We start from the raw sequence: 22,390 nt of genomic DNA, 5'->3' as shown, positions 1-22,390 counted from the left end.
GTGCAGCACAGTATTATAGGAGGGGTGCATTTTTAGCATGACTGAGGAGTGATATGATGGCTCCTATTGCAGGTTAAGTGTCTGCGGTAGCTGCAGAATGAGTGTGTGTTTGTTTAAGGACTTCATGTGGAGGGGGAGTGTAGCTCCCTACACACTAGGCAAAGTGAGGCATGCAATCAATGCTTGATTGTTTCCTGGGAGTTTGAAAGCATTCAGGTTCACAAATCCAATTATTAAATGTAAAATAAGACTGTTTAATTTTTATTCTATATATTATACACTACCTGACAAAAGTCTTGTCATGGATCCCAGTTGTAAGAGCAACACATACTAACTTTTCTGATGGATCATCTGTATCCCAATCATCACCAATACTGCAGAAGACCTACTGGAACCAGCATGGAGCCAAGATTCTCATAGAAATCAGTCAAGTTTGGTGAAGGAGAAATTATGGTTTGGGGTTACATTCAGTATGGAGAGATCTGCAGCCTGAGGTATCAAGACTTCAGCCTCCACATCAAAGCTCCTGAAAGAAAAGAAGGTCAAGCTGCTCCAGGATTGGCCAGCCCAGTCACCATATATAAACATTATTGAGCATGTCTGGGGTAAGATGGAGGAGGTGTTGAAGATGAACACAAAGAGTCTTGATGAACTCTGGGAGTCCTGCAAGAAGGCTTTCTTCTTCATTCCAGATGACTTTATTAATCAGTGATGTGAGTCATGTCAGAGATGTATGGATGCAGTCCTCCAAGCTCATGATGGAGTCAGACACAATATTCATTCTGTCTCCACTGCAGCAGGACTTTATATTCTATACTGGACATTATTTCTGTTCAGTGATGAGACTATAGTCTGAGCAGAGTCAGACCGCACTGTCCTCATCAAATCATTAATAATCAATGCATGATCAGATTTTATTGAGCTCAAATATGCAAAATCTAGAGGCCTTTGCCTTTCATATAAGCCACTTCTGATACCAAATGATCCAGTAGAAGTCAAGTTATTATTTGTTGTTCCTAAAAATTGGACAGGAGAAAAGACTTTTACTGTACATAGATAAAACAAGTCTTTCTTAAAATTACAAAAATGTACATTTCTGAATGCTTTAAACAGGGCTTAAAACACATTTTTTGTTTAGTAACTTGATGGTTAAACTTTGCAATTACGTCAAAATCGTGTGTGTTTTTAACTGTGGCTCCTAGCCACCTGTAATCCGAATAATAGTCAACTATTGTGATATCATTGCTAAAGCCATGTATTGTGCAGCCCCGATACACACTGATGTTGCAGTGTGACTTCATCCCATCAGCCTCATGCTGCCATGCTCAACACATACTGTGATACTTAACTGCGCCGGCGGTGGAAAAAAATCATGTTTAATACTGATTTCATGTGGATTTTATTTTGTTTTTTTTATGAATTTATGATAGGATAAATCCCCCTATTTCCTGCAATAAAATAGCAAGTGAATTATTTGTGCATGATATTATATATAAGTTAATTATTTGTACATAATATTGTACATAAGTGAATTATTTGTGCATAATATTGTACATAAGTGAATTATTTGTACATAATATTATATATAAGTGAATTATTTGTACATAATATTGTATATAAGTGAATTATTTGTACATAATATTATATATAAGTGAATTATTTGTGCATAATATTATATATAAGTGAATTATTTGTGCATAATATTATATATAAGTGAATTATTTGTACATAATATTATATATAAGTGAATTATTTGTGCATAATATTATATATAAGTGAATTATTTGTGCATAATATTATATATAAGTGAATTATTTGTACATAATATTATATATAAGTGAATTATTTGTGCATAATATTATATATAAGTGAATTATTTTTGCATAATATTATATATTAGTGAATTATTTGTGCATAATATTGTACATAAGTGAATTATATGTGCATAATATTGTACATAAGTGAATTATTTGTGCATAATATTATATATAAGTGAATTATTTGTGCATAATATTATATATAAGTGAATTATTTGTACATAATATTATATATAAGTGAATTATTTGTACATAATATTGTACATAAGTGAATTATTTGTGCATAATATTATATATAAGTGAATTATTTGTGCATAATATTATATATAAGTGAATTATTTTTGCATAATATTATATATTAGTGAATTATTTGTGCATAATATTGTACATAAGTGAATTATTTGTGCATAATATTGTACATAAGTGAATTATTTGTACATAATATTATATATAAGTGAATTATTTGTGCATAATATTATATATAAGTGAATTATTTGTACATAATATTGTACATAAGTGAATTATTTGTACATAATATTATATATAAGTGAATTATTTGTGCATAATATTATATATAAGTGAATTATTTGTACATAATATTGTACATAAGTGAATTATTTGTGCATAATATTATATATAAGTGAATTATTTGTGCATAATATTATATATAAGTGAATTATTTGTACATAATATTATATATAAGTGAATTATTTGTGCATAATATTATATATAAGTGAATTATTTGTGCATAATATTATATATAAGTGAATTATTTGTGCATAATATTGTACATAAGTGAATTATTTGTGCATAATATTATATATAAGTGAATTATTTGTGCATAATATTATATATAAGTGAATTATTTGTACATAATATTATATATAAGTGAATTATTTGTGCATAATATTATATATAAGTGAATTATTTGTACATAATATTATATATAAGTGAATTATTTGTGCATAATATTATATATAAGTGAATTATTTGTGCATAATATTATATATAAGTGAATTATTTGTACATAATATTATATATAAGTGAATTATTTGTGCATAATATTATATATAAGTGAATTATATGTGCATAATATTATATATAAGTGAATTATTTGTGCATAATATTATATATAAGTGAATTATTTGTACATAATATTATATATAAGTGAATTATTTGTGCATAATATTATATATAAGTGAATTATTTGTACATAATATTGTACATAAGTGAATTATTTGTGCATAATATTATATATAAGTGAATTATTTGTGCATAATATTATATATAAGTGAATTATTTTTGCATAATATTATATATTAGTGAATTATTTGTGCATAATATTGTACATAAGTGAATTATTTGTGCATAATATTGTACATAAGTGAATTATTTGTACATAATATTGTACATAAGTGAATTATTTGTACATAATATTATATATAAGTGAATTATTTGTGCATAATATTATATATAAGTGAATTATTTGTACATAATATTGTACATAAGTGAATTATTTGTGCATAATATTATATATAAGTGAATTATTTGTGCATAATATTATATATAAGTGAATTATTTGTACATAATATTATATATAAGTGAATTATTTGTGCATAATATTATATATAAGTGAATTATATGTACATAATATTATATATAAGTGAATTATTTGTACATAATATTGTACATAAGTGAATTATTTGTGCATAATATTATATATAAGTGAATTATTTGTGCATAATATTATATATAAGTGAATTCATTCATTCATTCATTTTCTTGTCGGCTTAGTCCCTTTATTAACCCGGGGTCGCCACAGCGGAATGAACCGCCAACTTATCCAGCAAGTTTTTACTCAGTGGATGCCCTTCCAGCCGCAACCCATCTCTGGGAAACATCCACACACGCACACACTCATACACTACGGTCAATTTAGCCTACCCAATTCACCTGTACCACATGCCTTTGGACTGTGGGGGAAACCGGAGCACCCGGATGAAACCCACGCGAACACAGGGAGAACATGCAAACTCCACACAGAAACGCCAACTGAGCCGAGGTTCGAACCAGCAACCCAGCGACCTTCTTGCTGTGATACCTACTGCGCCACTGCGTCGCCCATAAGTGAATTATTTGTACATAATATTAAATATAAGTGTACATTAATAAATAATACATTATTATGTACACAAGTGAATTATTTGTACATCATATGAACAAATAGAGCCATACTGTACAGAGTTAACCAACAAAAGTCCTGTAAACTGTCACAGAATTTTCAATGTCAGGCCAGATTACCATGTGAAAATATTAATGTTGAAAATGAATTACCTGTTACCATCAACACAGCTGTCTGGATATTGTTAAAAGCACTGTAAATAGATAATAACACTTACAGATACTTTGTCACGATATTATCAAGTCCACACAATATCTGCATGTTTGAATCTGAGGGATTGAATATCTCCGTGTATCCAAATGCATGATCTAAATCTCAACATCAGAAAGAGGAATTGACATAACACAAACACAGTATATTAGTTTACATCCCTCAGCATTCCTTCTGACTGAGACAGGTGTAGTTGTCGTCATTTTGGTACGGTTTTAGGCGTGACAATAGGCAGAAACAGACAGAGATAGAAGCTCTCATCGCTGCCCACGGTTCATCTGCATTTCTCCGGAGGTGTCAACTCTCCATCTCAGCCAGACTGTGTAGGAGACGCTGCTGCTATTCCTGCTCCGTCTCCAGCACATCCACTGAGGCCTGACGGACATGGAGACGTTTACAGCGACAGACTAAAACTATAGGCTGCGCAACATGACAATACACTGCAAAACATGTACAGCAAAGGACAAAAGCTATAGGCCAGTGGTTCTCAAACTGTAGTGGTACGCGGGCTTACTTCTAGTGGTACGCGGAGGAATCTCTGAGTAACAAAAGAAAAAAATGAACACAGTTTTAATCATTTGATGCGTACGATAACACAGAAGTAATCAGCATTGGCTGCTCTTTACAGCCTATGATCAAATCGATGTGCTTAGAATGTTTACTTTAGTGTATCGCATCATCAGCTGCTAAAAATCAATCAAATAGACGCAGAACCAGAAAAAGAGGCTCGTGGCGCTTGCGGAACATGTACGTGCTAGAGTTGCGGCACCGGTCTGTCGATCAATTGGTACCGTGCCGCACAAGTAATCATTAATTATTTCCATTTTATTTATCATAGTCTGAACGATTTTTTTATATTGAAAAATGACCGTATTCTCTTGTTACATCTCGATCACCTGAGCGCCAAAGTTTAACCCACAGGCTAGCAAAATGAGTACTGCCAACGAATGGATCCGCAACCCATTTATCAACAAGTCAGGTGAATCCAGCATGTCTGCGCTAAAGGTCAACTGATGAAGATCGCAAATAATGGCGGCTGTTCTCATATCGCACAGGTTTGTTATTCATAATGAAGGCGCAAGCAGTGCGACGCGTTCACTTATTCCAGGCGTACGCAGTTGAAAACATCTCAGCTTTTTAGAATGCGAGTCACATGACAATAACAGACCGATCAGCTACATATTTTGTATGGAATATTATTTTGGCTGACTAATTATCTTAGACAAACACAGAACGCTAAAAACACGACAGTGCTTTTAATTTTCTCCACGAATAAAACTTGAATCAGAGAATTAATCTGCCTCGTTATTGAAGCTCTAGATGCTTTATTAAGCCTACTACGCTACTGTACTTTAACACTGGTTACTATGGTGGTACTTGGAAGACTATTTTTTCTGAGGTGGTACTTGGTGAAAAAAGTTTGAGAACCACTGCTATAGGCCTTTTTCATAAGACTGTCATCAGCATCTTAACCCTCATGTGCTGTTGGGGATGTTTTCATCCACTCTGGGCTGATTTTGAGTCTCAGTTTGGCCATAACTTTTTTCTGTTTCAGCTAGCAGAAGTTTTAGTAACAAATCTTATTTAGACACATATTTAGAAAAAATACTTTCATTAAAAAAATTTAATTAATCACCGATACACTCTGGGCAAATTTACTAGCTTTTTGTTATGTTCGAGATGAAAACATTGACTGAATTGAGATGTACTTGTGTGTGTGTGTGTGTGTGTGTGTGTGTGTGTGTGTGTGATTGAGGCCTTACTCAGAGTAGATGCAGTCCTGTGTTTGGTTTAACACAGTGGAATCAGTGTCTGTGTGTGTCTGCGAGATGGATGTGTGTTAATCTGAAGTTCATCAGCTGTCAGTGAAGCGAGCAGCAGTCGGTGTGAGTCAATCTGAGCTGACGTGATTTCCCAGGGTGATTCAGGACTGCCGTTTACCACAGTCAGTAGTTACAGACAGACGAAGTGCAATGCTTATTTTAAAGGGTCACGAAACACCAGAACACATGTGTTAAGCTGTATACAGTGGTATATGTGTCCCACACTGCTAAAAACACTATTAGGACACCTATATTTAACTAAAAAGTGTAAATTGGTTGTTTTTGCGTTATTTCAAGCAAATTCGTACTTCCGGTTTGAAACGAATTTTTGAAGCTGCGTCACGGTCATGAGATAATAGCGTGTATTCCAGCGTGCAGACTGGACGTCTGTGCCAGAGTGAGTCTTATTACGTCTTACAGTGTGCTGCATTAATGCATGAGTAAAGCTTGGTTCAAACCAATCAGCGCGCTCTATTGTGCAACTTCATTAATATTCATTACTGTCACAGTGTTTAGACGACAGAGACGCCACGTTGTGTTGGCAAAACAAGCGTGAAGTGTTGCTTTTATAGTTTGCTGCAGTGAAGTTTTGTTTTCATTTTCTCTCTGTGAGAGCTCAGCTGGAGTCACGTGTGGATTAACAGTGTACGCGACGCTCGACAACAATAACTTACGTGTCTAAGGAGGATTATTGTTTACCTGAGAGCTGTTCTCATCTGCAAATGCTGAGATCCGGATTCGCTTGTAGTCTTCTCTCCATAAAGACGCGGCTCTAGTTGCTGGTGATTGTCCTGTCTCTACAGATTTGGTAAGTGAGCGACCAGCTCTCTTTGTTTATTCAGTTTGTTCTTATCGAATTAAGTTAACTATTGCACCGAGTGTAAACATGTTAGCACCACAACCAAACTTTAGCCTCGTGTAGGGTCTTTACCGCATTTAGTGACCGGAATAACACACGCGGCTTTCTGACGCTACCTGTCGTGTGCATCTAAGTTTCCGGGAAATGCTGAGTTTTTTTTCTCTCATTCGCCGTGCGGCATCAAACATTGCATGAAAAATACACGCTTAGAGCAGCTCCTCGAATCAAATATCACGTTTGTCGCGAGGGACATGAATGAATTCCCTGCATGAAAGAGCCAAACTGCAGTTAAAGTCCACCATTTAATAATTTGGCAAATAATTCCACTACAGATGTCCATGTAGGTTAAACAACATCACTTTCTACTGTGTGTGTGTGTGTGTGTGTGTGTGTGTGTATTTTGACTCTGAAACTAGCGCGTGCCCAAATAGACACTCCCACACCCTCCCACTTTTCTTCCTCAGACACTCCCCCCTAAACAGAGCTGGACACGCCCACTTTTCTGACTTTTTCCAAAGTAGAGGTGTAAAACACTCGGTTTTCATTTTTTTTGGGTGAACTAACGATTTAGCATGTTAAAGGTGATCTATATGCCTCTTTTTACAAGACGTACAATGCATCTCTGATATCTCTAGAGTGTGTTTGTGTGTGTGTGTGTGTGAAGTTTCAGGGCAAAATAGCACACAGATATTGTTTTCTACCAATCTGAACCAGACTCTTTTAGGCTTAAATCCTAATTGTGCCGTTTTTGGTGACTGTCGCTTTAAATTCAAATGAGATTGAGCTCTTTTTAATAAGAAGGCGGAGCTACAAATGCCTATGCATCAGCATAGCGGCAGATTTAAAACAGGACTAGTGCTCTAGTGGTCAGGTCTGTATGTTGTCAGTGTCAGTGTGTGCTTCACTAGTGGGCGGGGCTTTCCCCCTCTGATGACACGTGCAAAGGGAGAATGTCAATCAAAGTGTTTCCTTTATCAAGTCCGATTATAAACAATAGAATTAATTGATTTTTACCATTAGAGGACGGATATATTCACACAACTGTGCCCACTTATGAAAGTGATTTTTGCATAATAGCTCCCCCTTAAGATGGTCAGTTGTGCATGTGTTTCTTCTGAATCAAAGCCATGTTTTTTCCTCAGGGGAGGTGACCCATATGCTGTTCCACCTTGGTAAACAAATCGTGTTGGCACAGTAAATGCTCACCCATGTATCCAGAGATTGGGCAGAGGTTTTGCTGCTGTACTGCAGACACCATTCGCTCCCCATGGAGGATCAGTGTCTCCTACAGGCCTCTTCAGCAGCTGTTATGAACATCCGGCTCAGCTGGTCTGACGTCCAGTGGACAGCACTAAATACTGGTGTGAACCCAGCCCAGAATGCTGTGTGGCGCAGTCATTTAATCTGTTCACATGCAAAGCCTTAATAGAGTATATGCATGAGGACTTTTAATTTATATAAGCACTTCCGGTGAATTGTTTTGTCCAACACAGGGTTATTGTGTACTAAGGGTGTCACGATCCTCCAAATCCTCGATTTGATTACATTTTCGATTCTAAAGGCTTGATTCGATTTTCGATTATGAATAATTCATTAATGACCAATTAATTATTTGTAGCCAACCGTTTAAACTACCTGACCTGCGTGGTCTTTGTTTTACCCATAAACAAATCCTACAGTAAATGAATAAAGGCAAGATACACACATAATTACCACCTGTCAATCACTTTTTCTGCGGGACTCGTGAATAGGCAGTGATCTGTGTCGTTATAATGGCGTCGGTAAAAAAGACGCACAACCGACAGGAACCAGCCAACAGTATCTGAGGTGTTCGCTAAAATGACTGAGTACAAGTGAGTGAAAGATTGAAGCAGTCCTCTGACTGCCTGGACCTGCTGTCTCGAGCGCATGGCTGTGTGTGCGTCTGTGTCTGTGTGGTCACGGGATGTGCATTTTCAGAGGTAGAGAGGAAGGAGGGCTGCGCAGAAATGCCACACGCCACTGTGGATGTCAAATCGTTGTCGTTCTAAAATGCCATTTAAAAACAAAGACAGTGTAAACAGGGCCGGAGTGTGAACTTTTCGCCAGCGGATTTGCAACGGGGGCGGGCGGAGGATCACGATGCCGGTGTTGTCTATCGGACAAACCGTACGTAATACGTACATAGCAGAGCTTGCAAAACTGTGTTTTTTTTGTTGTCGACAACACGAACGTTGTCAACATAACTCACTGGAAATCCAAAATGCTTCCACACCGGCAACTTCATTGAAAGAGGAGAGGGTTTAAGCCAGGGGTCTCAAGCTCGCGGCCCGCGGGCCATTTGCGGCCCTCAGTGCAATATTTTGTGGCCCGCGCCGACTGCTGTACACTGACAGAATTAGCGGAGCGGGGAGAGAGAGCGCTCCCCGCTCCACTGATTCTATCCGTACACAGCGGTCACTGGCATTCCCCGCCCGCCGTGTTGTCGCGCGCGTACTCAAGAGCGGTGTTATCGCGCGCCTACTGAAGGGCGGGACCGAGGGTGTGTCGCGTCGCGGGGGCACTTTTGATCATTTTGGAAGGGCACTTTCTATGCAAGACTAAAAAGGGCATGTGCACTGCACAGGTTAAGCTCTATGTGTGCACGTGCCTGCCCTGCATCTTATATATATTATAGGTAGATACAGACTGGTACAGACTGATGTGACTGGAGTGGGGTGGGGGTGTTTTATTTATACATATATACGCCTTTTTTTAGGTGAGGGAATGGAAGTTTTGAGTGAGTTCCCCCACTTTTTTCCCTAGGACTTCAATAAGTCAAAGTACAGGTCTAGACTTAATGATGATCATCTTCAAGCCATACTGAGGGTCTCAACTGCTTCCGCTCTAAAGCCAAATGTGGTTCAGATTTGTGAGAAGAAGCGCTGTCAAGTCTCTGGCAGCAAGGAGTAGGCAAAAGATGCCATGTTCAGAAGAACTGTTCATAATCTTCCCTCAATGTTCTGTTAATGTTCAGGACACTTCATGTTCAGAAGAAATAATTAAAACTGTTAATAATGACATTTGAGGACTTTTTTTTTGTGAAATCCCTTATGCGGCCCAGCCTCACCCAGACTTTGCCTCCTGCGGCCCCCAGGTAAATTGAGTTTGAGACCCCTGTTTTAAGCTCTGTCGACGGGTCTCCTGCTTCTGCAGTTTAACAAGCACTTCAACAAGCCTGTTTTTTTCCCGCTTGGTAAGCCAAGCTGACGTGACATGGGGGCGTGGCAGCATCGACGATTCTATTTTTTGATTCGATAATCGAAATTGAGCATAAATTTTGATCGATTTCGATTAAAAATCGAAAAAATCGAAATCGTGACACCCCTAATACATACCCCTGTCTACATTTCTGCAGAGTGTGAATTATGTAGCCAGAGGTACTTCTCGTCCTTAAAATGAATGCTACGGGGCGGTATGACACCGCTGACGGCTTCTGTTTTAGCGCTGCTTTCTCTGATCAGTATCTTAAATATTAATAATAATAATAATAATAATAATAATAATAATAAATATCATTCGTCTAGCTGTGCACTGTAGTGTTTTCATTCTTTAACACGTTTCCCGTTCTCTCTGTGTGTGTTTGCTGCTGTAGATGTGATGGATCAGCACAGAGCGCTTCATTCTGGATGTCTGGTGTCCGGGGTCCGAACGCCGCCCATCCGCCGCAACAGTAAGCTGGCCAGCCTGGGGCGCATCTTCAAACCCTGGAAGTGGAGGAAAAAGAAAAACGAGAAGCTCAGACAGGGCTCTACGGGTCAGTTTACACACCCCCCCAACACACACACACACACACTCAGCTTATCAGGGGTCGCCACAGAGGAATGAACCGACAACTATTCCAGCAAATGTTTTATGCAGCAGATGCCCTTCCAGCTGCAACCCAGTACTGGGAAACATCCATACACACTCACATTCACACACACTCATACACTACGGCCAATTTAGTTCATCAGTTCCCCTATAGTGCATGTGTTTGGACTGTAAGGGACACTGGAGCACCCGGAGTAAACCCAGCCGAGACTCGAACCAGCGACCTTCCTGCTGTGAGACGATAGTGCTAAAATATGCTGGAATAGTTGGCGGTTCATTCTGCCGTGGTGACCCCTGAAGGAAGATGAATGCATGTTTACAGTATTAGCATGTCTCCAGCTCTATTAGTGATTGGACTGCAGTGTTTGTGTTCTCTGACGTCTATATTATCTGATGGCATCCGCAGCGCTGGAGAGGAAAGTGTCCAGCAGGCAGAATCACGAGGATCCTGTTAGGAAAGGCCTGGCGGAGGCTGGCATGGGTGAGAAACGGTCACATCACACTGTACACTGCGCCAACACTGTTCACCAGCAGCGCGCATGCAGAGCTACTGCTGGATTAACATACAGCTGAAGTCAGACTCATTAGCCCCCCCTGTACATTTACCCCCAGTTTCTGTTTAACGGAGAGGAGATTTTGTTTTCAGCACATTTCTACACATAATAGCTTTAATAACTCATCTCTAATAACTGATTTATTTTCTCTTTGCCATGATGACAGCATATAATATTAGACTTGATATTCTTAAAGACACTAGTGTTCAGCTTAAAGTGACATTTAAAGGCTTCACTAGGGTAATTAGGGTACAGTTAGGGTAATTAGGCAGGTCATTGTATAACTGTGGTTTGTTCTGGAGACAATCCAAAACTAATACAGCTTAAAGGGGCTAATAATATTGACCTTAAAATGGCTTTAAAAAATTAAAAACTGCTTTTATTCTTGCAGAAATAAAACAAATAAGACTTTCTCCAGAAGAAAGAATATTATAGGAAATACTGTGAAAAATTCCTGAATCAGTTCAACATCCTTTGGGGAATATTTGAAGAAGAAATTCCCAGGAGGACGAATAATTCTGACTTCAGCTGTATGCTGATTTTAAATAATTCAATATATTGTGATAATGAACATTGTGTGTGTGGATGAGTGTGTATGGGTGTTTCCTAGTACTAGGTTGCAGCTGGAAGGACATCTGCTGTGTAAAACATGGTGGAATAGCCGAAGGAAAATGAATGAATGAATGAATAAGTGTTAATTTTCATTCTCATATGTTCATTTGGCCTATGACAATGAGAATTCACTGACTGTATAAGTTGGTGCAAGACAAAATCTACAGTTTTAAAACCTCTGGAATTATTCTATAAACAAGCACTTATCATTTTTGGGCTAATTTGGGTACATGAGTGTGATTAATTCAGTGCTTCCCATCTCTGTTCCTGAAGTCACACCGACAGTACACATTTTAAACCTCTCCCTAATCCAGGGGTCACCAACATTGTGCCCGCGGGCACCAGGTAGCCCGCGCGGATTGCATGTGTTCCCTGCAGGCCTGTTCTAAACATAGCTCACCATAGCTCCACTTACCAGGAGAGGGTGCTCGCTGCAGAGCCATTTGAGGAGAGCTGAGCTCCAGCGAGGGGGAGCTGAAGCTTGAGCTCCACCTTTTTTGCACTTCTTCTACGACTGATGTCACTGGGGGTAGGGTTAGGGGTGGGGTTGGTGTACGCATTAAAACAGCTTACAGGAGGAGGAGCGACAGCTCATGCTCCCCCTCGCTGGAGCTCAGCTCTCCTCAAATGGCTCTGCAGCGAGCACCACTTGCTTACCAGTAAGCATCATCTAATATAGAAGTAATCATTTAAAAATGTAAATATTTGCAGAGATAGATAAAAATAAAGTGTTGCACATTGATACATTAAATAAAGGGTATTTCCCACCCTGTTAAATCATTGTTGATAACCTTTGTGATCATTAACATGATCAGTGTCTTCACATGGATGAAGATCATTAATTATTACCAAAAACATACAGTATAATTAAAAGTAAACTGAGCAAATGTGTTATTTGAGAAGTGTTTATCAAACTGGTAGCCCTCCACATTAATCGGTACCCAAGAAGTAGCTCTCAGTTTCATAAAGGCTGGTGACCCCTGCCCTAATCAAACACACCTGAATCAACCCATCAGAACATTAGAAGAGACTCCGAGCGCTTCAGATAAGGAAGACATCCAAAATATGTACTGTTGGTGTGCCTCTGGGAACAGGGTTGGGAAACACTGGATTAATGTAAGCTGTCACTTGTTGTGAAACAAATAAATGAGCAATGAGACATTGCGATGCTCCTGCTGGAGCAGCGTGAGAGTTTTATGAGCGAGTGCTGACCTCTGTGTTTCTCAGTGTGTTCAGACTCTGCGGTGGCCTGCGGAGGGAGCGCAGATGAGCTGGGAAACCCAGTAATGGAGGACTCAGATGGGGACGAGCCGGAGGATGAGCCCATGGCACCGCTGGCCTCCACCACAGAGGATCTGGGATCTGATGAGGACAATCTGTCTACAGGTCAGCACATGCTGATGCAGAGGATGAATATTATTACTGTTATACAGTAGAGGGCGCTGTTTCGATATTATTCTGATCATCGCTTTAAATCTGTAAATTCACTAACTAATCTTAAAGGGATAGTTCACCCTAACAAATTTGATTTCGTCATCATTTTCTCGCCTGTTTGGCTTAGTTTAGTCTGTTGAACACAAAGGAAGATATTTTGAAGAATGCTGAAAACTTTTCACTACACTGAAAACTATTTCCTACATAGCATTTCCTACTATGGAAGTCAATGGTTTCAGGTTTTCAGCATTCTTCCAACTATCTTCTTTTGTGTTCAGCAGAGTATAGTGCAGTGTTGCAGAGCATGCATGCTATTATTCTGATCATCGCTTTCATCAAATTAACAAAACATCTTAAAGGGATGATTTACCCGGGTCAGCACCCAAAAACATGCTGATGCAGAGGATGAATATTAGTACTGTTATACAGCAGAGGGCGCTGTTGCACTAATATTCTGATCATCGCTTTACATCTGATCATATAGTCAGCAGTGAGGGGAACATAACCAATAATGTGAGATATGCTAGTTACTTTCGTCAAGTAACTAGTAAAGCTATTTCAGTCGGTGATTTATTCACTCCACATTTTAAAATAAATGGAAAAGGGCCTTACATTTGTAATGATTAGAAGTAATGCAACTAGAAGTAATACGAGATTTTAACACTTGCTACATTCAAAATACTTTCTTTAAAATGCCGAATTATTTGGCAAATTACTTTGGTAAAAACGTACTACCCTTAATTTAAAAGTTACAATTTTTTTGCTTATTAAAACAGAGGAAGTATACACTCACAGGCCACTTTATTAGGTACACCTGTCTAACACCCCAATCAGCCGATCACATGGCAGCAGCTCAATGCATTTAGGCATGAAGACATGGTCAAGACGATCTGCTGCTGTTCAAAGCGAGCATCAGAATGGAGAAGAAAGGGGATTTAGGTGACTTTGAAAGTGGCATGTTTGTTAGTGCGGGCTGCTCTGAGTATTTCAGAAACTGCTGATCTGCTGGGATTTTCACGCACAACCATCTCTAGGGTTTGCAGAGAATGCTCAGACAAAGAGGAAATATCCAGTGAGCGGCAGTTCTAATCATAGATCAACATTTACTGAAGCATTATTAACGTCTAAATTAATGCATTAGTTAATTCACCGTGGGTTACCAATGAACAACTGTGTTTTCTCTCGGTGAATACCTAAACATGAACAAATACTGTAATAAATGCATTGTTTATTGTTTGTTTATGTTAGCAAATACATTTATAAACATTGATTAATGCAGCCTTATTGTAAAGTGTCACTATGTTCATTTGTTTTGACACTTGAGATAAAACATAAATTAATCTGTTGATTCACCACAAGAGGGAGACAGAGATTACAGATCCCCTTGTTTCGGTCTGTGTTTCAGTGCGAGATGCAGCGGAGATGACGGAAACAGAGGCAGACCTCGGGCACAGCGAGGATGAAGACGGCTCCGCTGTGGATGCTGTCGGGCCCTTGGAGGCACCTGAGAGCCCTGAGGAGAAACACGAGGAGCCGGCGCCCAGAGAAACGCACACTCCTCCAGCCAAACTCCCTGTGAAGCTGCTCACACGCCTGGGCAGTCTGGACGGTCAGTGTCAGGTCATCACACGTGAGTGCTGCTCGGCTCATACATGCAAACCCCTCAGATCTGCGTCAGCATTCAGCTACTGGAGATTCCTGTACAGCTGAAGTCAGAATTATTCGCCCTCCTGTGAATTTTTATTAATTTTTAAATATTTCCCAAATGATGTTGAACAGGTTCAGGAGTTTTTCACAGTATTTCCTATAATATTGTTTCTTCTGGAGAAAGTCTCATATGTTTGGCTAGAATAAAAGCAGTTCTTAATGTTTTTAAACCAACTTTAAGGTCAAAATTAATTAGGGATAAATTGGGGAAAACATACAGGAGGGCTAACACTTCTGACTTCAGCTGTAAATCTGATTCGCGTCTCTGATGGAAACATTAATGATATTTCTGATGTCTTGATCTTTTTCAGGAACTCACTCTCATCAGAGCCGTCCCGCTCCAGCCACCCTGCCCAGGAACTTCACCCTCCCTAAAGACGCCCTGCGGGGCCGGATCTCCACCCCGACCGGCTCTCCTCATCTGGGGCTCCTGCACCCTCAGCTGCCCCCTAGCTGCATCATAGAGGAGCTGCACCGCGCGCTGGCCACCAAACACCGGCAGGACAGGTCAGACACACTGATTCTGACTACGTTTACTCCGCTCTACAGGACACAAATCACTCTGTGACCCTGGACCACAACACCAGTCATATACAGCTGTCATAATAAGAGCAATTGCAGCATTATGGGTGACATTTGCAGTAAAAACTTAAAGCATAAGTTCACAGAGAAAGTATATGTTAACATTATAATAAAACATTCATTCAATTTCCTCCGGCTTAGTCCATTTATTCATCAGAGGTCGCCACAGCGGAATGAACCGCCAATTATTCCAGCATGTGTTTTACACTGCTGATGCACTTCCAGCCGCAACCCAGTACTGGGAAACACAGGTGAGAACATGCAAACTTCACACAGAAATGCCAACTGACCCAGCCGGGATTTGAACCAGTGACCTTCTTGCTGTGAGGCGACAGTACTAACCACTGAGCCACCGTGCCGCCCCTATAATGAGACATCTGCTTATATTTTGCAAAACTACTTACCACCACAGAGTTATGGGATCACAATAAATATCAGTCTGTAAACATGTTTTATTCTTTAAATGAGGAAAATAAACACACTTAGTCCCTTATTTATCAGGGGCCGCCACAGCGGAATGAACCGCCTACTATTCCGAAGCCCTTCCAGCTGCAACCCAGTACTGAGAAATGTTTCAGTTATATAATAGGTATTTTGCTTATATGTTTTGCACATTTTACTATAATACTTGCAATTAATTTTGCATATTTACATATTTTTTCTTCAGTGGACTAACTTAATAACATTAAACATTACCAAATGCTGATATTTTTTATTTAACAGGTGGGACAGTATTTGAAATCTGATGCAGTCAGGGAGTTCAAATCAGGGTGTCCGCACGGTCTTATTAATTCATTCATTTTATTTTCGGCTTAGTCCCTTTATTAATCAGGGGTCGCCACAGCGGAATGAACCGCCAACTTATCCTGCACACGTTTTACCCAGCAGATGCCTTTCCAGCCGCAACCCAACACTGGGAAACACCCACACACTTATACACTACGGCCAATTTAGTTGATCAATTCCCCTATAGCGCATGTGTTTGGACTGTGGGGGAAACTGGAGCATGCCAAACCCACGCCAACATGAGGAGAACATGAAAACTCCACGCAGAAATGCCAACTGAGCCAGCCAGGGTTCGAACCAGCGACCTTCTTGATTGTGCTACGGTCTTAAAATGTCTTAAATTCTCTGAAATATGGTGTTCATTCATTCGTTATTTTCTTGTCGGCTTAGTCACTTTATTAATCTGGGGTCGCCACAGCGGAATGAACCGCCAACTTATCCAGCAAGTTTTTACGCAGCGGATGCCCTTCCAGCCACAACCCATGTCTGGGAAATGAAATATGGTGTTGTAGGTCTTAAATACTTTTAAACAGGTCTACATTTTCCTTTGTTCATGTAAAGCTACCCAATCACTACGACCAACAATCCATCAAAAAACAAACACTTTAACAAAATTTAAATGTATTCATTATTTACCACATGGTTCATTTACATCCCTCCAGTAACGTTTGTTTAGACGTGTAATTATGCATAAAGTGCATTTAGTTTATTATATATTTTTTAATCTTATATTATTCATTAGCGGGCGAGGCAGTGGCGCAGTAGGTAGTGCTGTCGCCTCACAGCAAGAAGGTCGCTGGTTCGAACCTCGGCTCAGTTGGCGTTTCAGTGTGGAGTTTGCATGTTCTCCCCGTGTTGGCGTGGGTATTCTCCGGGTGCTCCGGTTTCCCCCACAGTCCAAACACATGCGGTACAGGTGAATTGGGTAGGCTAAATTTTCCTGAGTGTGTGTGTGTGAATGTGTGTGTGGATGTTTCCCAGCAGAAAAACTTGCTGGATAAGTTGGCGGTTCATTCCGCTGTGGCGACCCCGGATTAATAAAGGGACTAAGCCGACAAGAAAATGAATGAATTATTTATTAGCATAACTTTTCCTTTAAAAAGACAGGTATAATTCTAGTTTGCCTTTTTTGAGACGTTATTTAAAATATACGGTGAATAAATGACTGATTTTTAATTTTAATGGGGCAAGAAAAGAAAAACTCCACAGACTGAAGACGTGTTCCCCTGTGAAAGTCTGAAATTTCATTTATAATGGTTTTAAAAAGGTTGACACGGTGGCGCAGTGGGTAGCATTGTCGCCTCACAGCAAGAAAGTCACTGGTTCTAGCCTTAGTTTCAATTGGTATTTCTTTGTGGAGTTTGCATGTTCTCCCCGTGTTGGCGTCCTCCGGGTTCTCCCGTTTTCCAAACACATGCACTATAGGGGAATTGATTAACTAAATTGGCCGTGGTGTGTGAATGAATGAGTGTGTATGGGTGTTTCCCAGTACTAGGTTGCGGCTGGAAGGGCATCCACTGCTAGAATAGTTGGCGGTTCATTCTACTGTGGTGACCCCTGATGAATTAAGTCACAAAGCTGGAGGAGAATGAATGAAAGTCTTAAATTTGACTTGGTGAATCTCTGTCATATGCATTATCCTCCTATTGTTCTTCAGGTAATGTGTGCGCTTTTCTTTATCTGATATAGTTTTCACAGTAAGGAGATCCGCAGTTCCCCGAAGCGGCGCTCGGACGGTCGTCTGCCCCGCGTGGCCAGCACTGAGAATGAGCAGAGCGGAGAGGCGGAAAACAAGAAAGAGGCTGAAGAAAACAAGGAGAACATGCGTCTGGATGAGATCTACAGCGACCAGGACAGCTGGAACGAGTCCGTCATCTCTGGTGGGTGTCTCCGGCTGTTTTAGATCAGTGTTTCTCAATACTAGTCTTGGAGACGGTGGCCGAGAGAGCTAATTAAGCAAAGATCCTAATGGGTTTGACAGCATACATGTTGCAAATCCTCACAACACAAACATCAAAAAGACAATCCCAAACTAATATCGCTTAAAGGGGTTAATAATATTGACCTTAAAATGGCTTTAAAATGGTTAAAGGGCCATGAAACCCCCTCGTTTCAGCAGGGTGTTTTCACACCTCTACTTTGGAAAAAGCCAGAAAAGTGGGCGTGTCCAGCTCTGTTTAGCGGGGAGTGTCGGAGGAAGAAAAGAGGCACGGTGTGGGAGTGTCTATTTGGGCACGGGACTGTGTTTACATGGACATCTGTAGTCGAATTATTTGCCAAACTATTAAATGGTGGACTTTAACTGTCTTTCATTCAGGGAATTCATTCATGCCCCTTGCGACAAACAAGATATTTGATTCGAGAAACTGCTCTAAGCGTGTATTTTTCATGCATAGTTTGATACCGCACGGCGAATAAGAGAAAAAAACCCTCCGGTTTCCCGGAAACTTAGATGCACTCGGCAGGTAGCGTCAGAAAGCCGCGTGTGTTATTCCGGTCACTAAATGCGGCGATAATCCTACACGAGGTTAAAGTTTGGTTGTGGTGCTAACATGTTTACACTCGGTGCAATAGTTAACTTAGTTCGATACGAACAAACTGAATAAACAAAGAGCACTGGTCGCTCACTTACCAAATCTGTAGAGACAGGACAACCACCAGCAACTAGAGCCGCGTCTTTATTAAGAGGAGACGAGCAGCGAATCCGGATCTCAGCGTTTGCAGATGAGAACAGCTCTCAGGTAAACAATAATCCTCCTTAGACACGTAAGTTATTGTTGTTAGCAGTGTGAGACACATATACGACTGTCAACAGCTCAACACATGTGTTCTGGTGTTTCGTGACCCTTTAAAAACTGCTTTTATTCTAGCCGAAATAAAACAAATAAGACTTTTCCAAGAAGAAAAAATATTATAGGAAATACTGTGAGAAATTCCTGAATCTGTTCAACAGCATTTGGGAAATATTAATATAAACATGTATGTGTTTTTGATTTGCAGGAACTCTTCCACGGCGGATAAGAAAAGAGCTTCTGGCGGTAAAGCTGCGCAACCGGCCCAGTAAACAGGAGCTGGAGGACAGAAACATCTTCCCTGTGCGCAGCGATCAGGAGCGGCAGGAGATCCGCCAGCAGATCGAGATGAAGCTCGCCAAGTGAGTCTCGTTATTCAGTGTTCTGACTTAAAGCGGACCGACTATGCACAATCCCTTTTATACAGGGTTTAAACACGGTTGTGTGCTGACAGTCTGTGAGTATAACCAGCGACGCGGTGGCGCAGTAGGTAGTGCTGTCGCCTCACAGCAAGAAGGTAACTGGTTCGAGTCTCAACTGGGTCAGTTGGCATTTCTGTGTGGAGTTTGCATGTTCTCCCTATGTTGGTGTGGGGTGCTCCAGTTTCCCCCACAGTCCAAGCACAAGCCCTACAGGGAAATTTGATGAACTAAATCGGCCGTAGTGTATGAGTGTGTATTGGGTGTTTCCCAGTACTGGGTTGCGGCTGGATGGGTATCCATTTATGTGTAAAACATATGCTGGAAAAGTTGGGGGTACATTCCGCTATGGTGATTCCTGATAAATAAGACTAAACCTAAGGAAAATGATTAAATGAATGAAGGTAACCAGTATACTATACTATAACCAGTAGGGGGAGTTATAGGCTTTATTTCTGTTTCTGTGAAGCTAATACTACATTAATAAATCTGCTTTACTGTGATGATTGGGTTTAGACGAATTAATGGCATCAGACAATTTTAGTTGTAAGCCTTCTAAATTCGCTGTAATTATGTTGGCTGTCGTTTAATGGTAGATTTGGAGAGTTTTTAAAACTGTGCAATGCTTGGACTTTTTGTTTAGTTGATACTGATATTCTGGTGGTCTAAAATGATCTGTTAAAGCATTTGCTTAAATGTTTTTATTAAAAAGTCAGACAGTGAGGTCTCACGAAAAGTGTTATTCACCTTTAGATATGTTTATGTATTTTAGCCATAAGCTTTGTCAGATGTGCTTTTTTACCTTCATTATTTATTTATTTATTTATTTATTTATTTTTATTGACGCTTCATATTTGAAACTACCAAAAAAAGAGTGAAATTAACAATGATATTAACTTAAGAGAGCAGGTTAAATGATATTATAGATATACAAAACAGTAAAAAAGGGACGAAGAAAAAAAGTAAATGAATATGTCAGTAAAAATATAAATAAATATAAATATAAAAATAAATATAAATAAAATAAAAATAAAAATATAATTACAAATAAATATAAATATAAATAAATATAAATAAAATAAAAATATAAATAAAAAATATAAATAACAATAAATATAAATATAAATATATAAATAAATATAAATGTAAATAAGTATAAATATAGATAAAATAAATATAAATATAAATAGATGTAAATAAATATAATTATAAACAAAATAAAAATAAATATAAACAAAAATAAATATAAATATAAATATGTAAATATTTATAATGTAAATAAATATAATTATAAATATAAATAATATACATTCATTTTCACAATGCAAGATTATAATACAGTAACACAGCATAACTGTCCTATTACAAAGAAAACAGTTCATATTACAGGTAAATGCTGTGTAATTTACTGAAGTTGTAGTTGTAGTGCAGCAGTTTGCCAGTAACTTACTGTAAACCAATTCCCGCTAAAATACCATGTTTACAGCACCATTTATCATGCTGTGTGTGTATTTACACTATACTGTAAAATATATAATAAATTTCACTTTAAAATACAGTAACACCACATAACTGTCCTAATATTACAGCTTAGATTACAATTAAATACTGTGTAATTTACCAAAACTGCAGTAACTTACTGTAAATCAATTACAGCAAAAATACTTGTTTACATTTGCAGCACCATTTATCTTGCTGTGTATGTATTTACACTATTGTATATATTTACTGTAAAATATACAGTGTAGTTCACAATGTAACTTAAAAATACGGTAACATACCGCATAACTTTCCTAATACAGTTAAAATGCAGTTCATAATAGCGTCAAATACTGTGTAATTGACAAAAACAGTGTATATATTCCCGTCACAAAGATGCATTTCTGCTTTCAGATAATGGGTCATGTTCACACATAATAAGAGCGTGCTCCTCATAGGACGGCCTCTGTTTGTCATTTATAGTTGTTGAAGTCATCAGCTGGTTATGCCTCCTCAGTGACGCGCTAATAAAGCACGGTTTCAGCTAATGTCCTCTCGGCTCTGCTGTGATTATCAGTGAACTAATGAAATATTAATGGAGAACATTGTGTTTGATCCCTGTGGATGTAAATAACTGCAGCGAGATGCTGGTCTAATGGACGCTTCTGCTCACTCTATTATGTAAAATTGTGCTGTGCTGTCTGCTCCCATTAACATTAACCCAGCAAACCCAAACGTCTCCTGAGCGTCACAGTTCAGCTCGTACTGAGGACGTGCGAGGGAAAGATCCTAATGTTGCTGGAGACAAGATATTAAAACACACACCGCAATATCTCCAGGGTTTCGGTTCGTGGTTGCTGGTGTGTGTCGGTGGGTTTTTATCAAACATGGGCTTTTCTTGTTCGTTCTGTGGTTGTTCGATGATGCTTTGGTTTTACAAGATACAGTCTGTGCATTCTGTTGTTCATCATCATTCATGGATAATGATTCACTGATTCAAACGATTCAGTTAGGCCAAGTCTCCGGTTAAAGATTCACTGATTCACATGATCCATTCAGTATACAGTTAATGATTCACTGATTCAAATGATTCAGTTAGGCCAAGTCTCCGGTTAATGATTCACTGATTCACATGATCCATTCAGTATACAGTTAATGATTCACTGATTCAAATGATTCAGTCAGGACAAGTCTCAAGTTAGAGATCCACATGATCTATTTAGATCAGGTATACAGTTAATGATTCACTGATTCAAACGATTCAGTTAGGCCAAGTCTCCGGTTAAAGATTCACTGATTCACA

General features: G+C 39.0%; 1 protein-coding gene across 4 annotated transcripts in view; it reads left to right on the top strand.

The window, feature by feature from the left end:
* phactr3b (phosphatase and actin regulator 3b) overlaps positions 1 to 22,390 on the top strand; it is an 89,974-nt gene that overhangs the window by 25,279 nt on the left and 42,305 nt on the right. The window contains exons 2-8 of one of the 4 annotated variants that reach the window (XM_087272389.1): positions 10,505 to 10,666; positions 11,129 to 11,203; positions 13,125 to 13,274; positions 14,728 to 14,952; positions 15,341 to 15,536; positions 18,087 to 18,277; positions 19,398 to 19,551. In XM_087272389.1, the coding sequence (XP_087128515.1) occupies positions 10,505 to 10,666; positions 11,129 to 11,203; positions 13,125 to 13,274; positions 14,728 to 14,952; positions 15,341 to 15,536; positions 18,087 to 18,277; positions 19,398 to 19,551 (1,153 nt within the window). 4 annotated transcript variants of the gene reach the window in all.

The sequence above is a fragment of the Danio rerio genome, chromosome 11 (assembly GCF_052040795.2).
Source record: "Danio rerio strain M-AB ecotype USA chromosome 11, GRCz13ab, whole genome shotgun sequence".
NCBI lineage: Eukaryota > Metazoa > Chordata > Actinopteri > Cypriniformes > Danionidae > Danio > Danio rerio.
The sequence above is the reverse complement of the archived record's forward strand: the minus strand, read 5'-3'. Positions and strand labels throughout refer to the sequence as shown.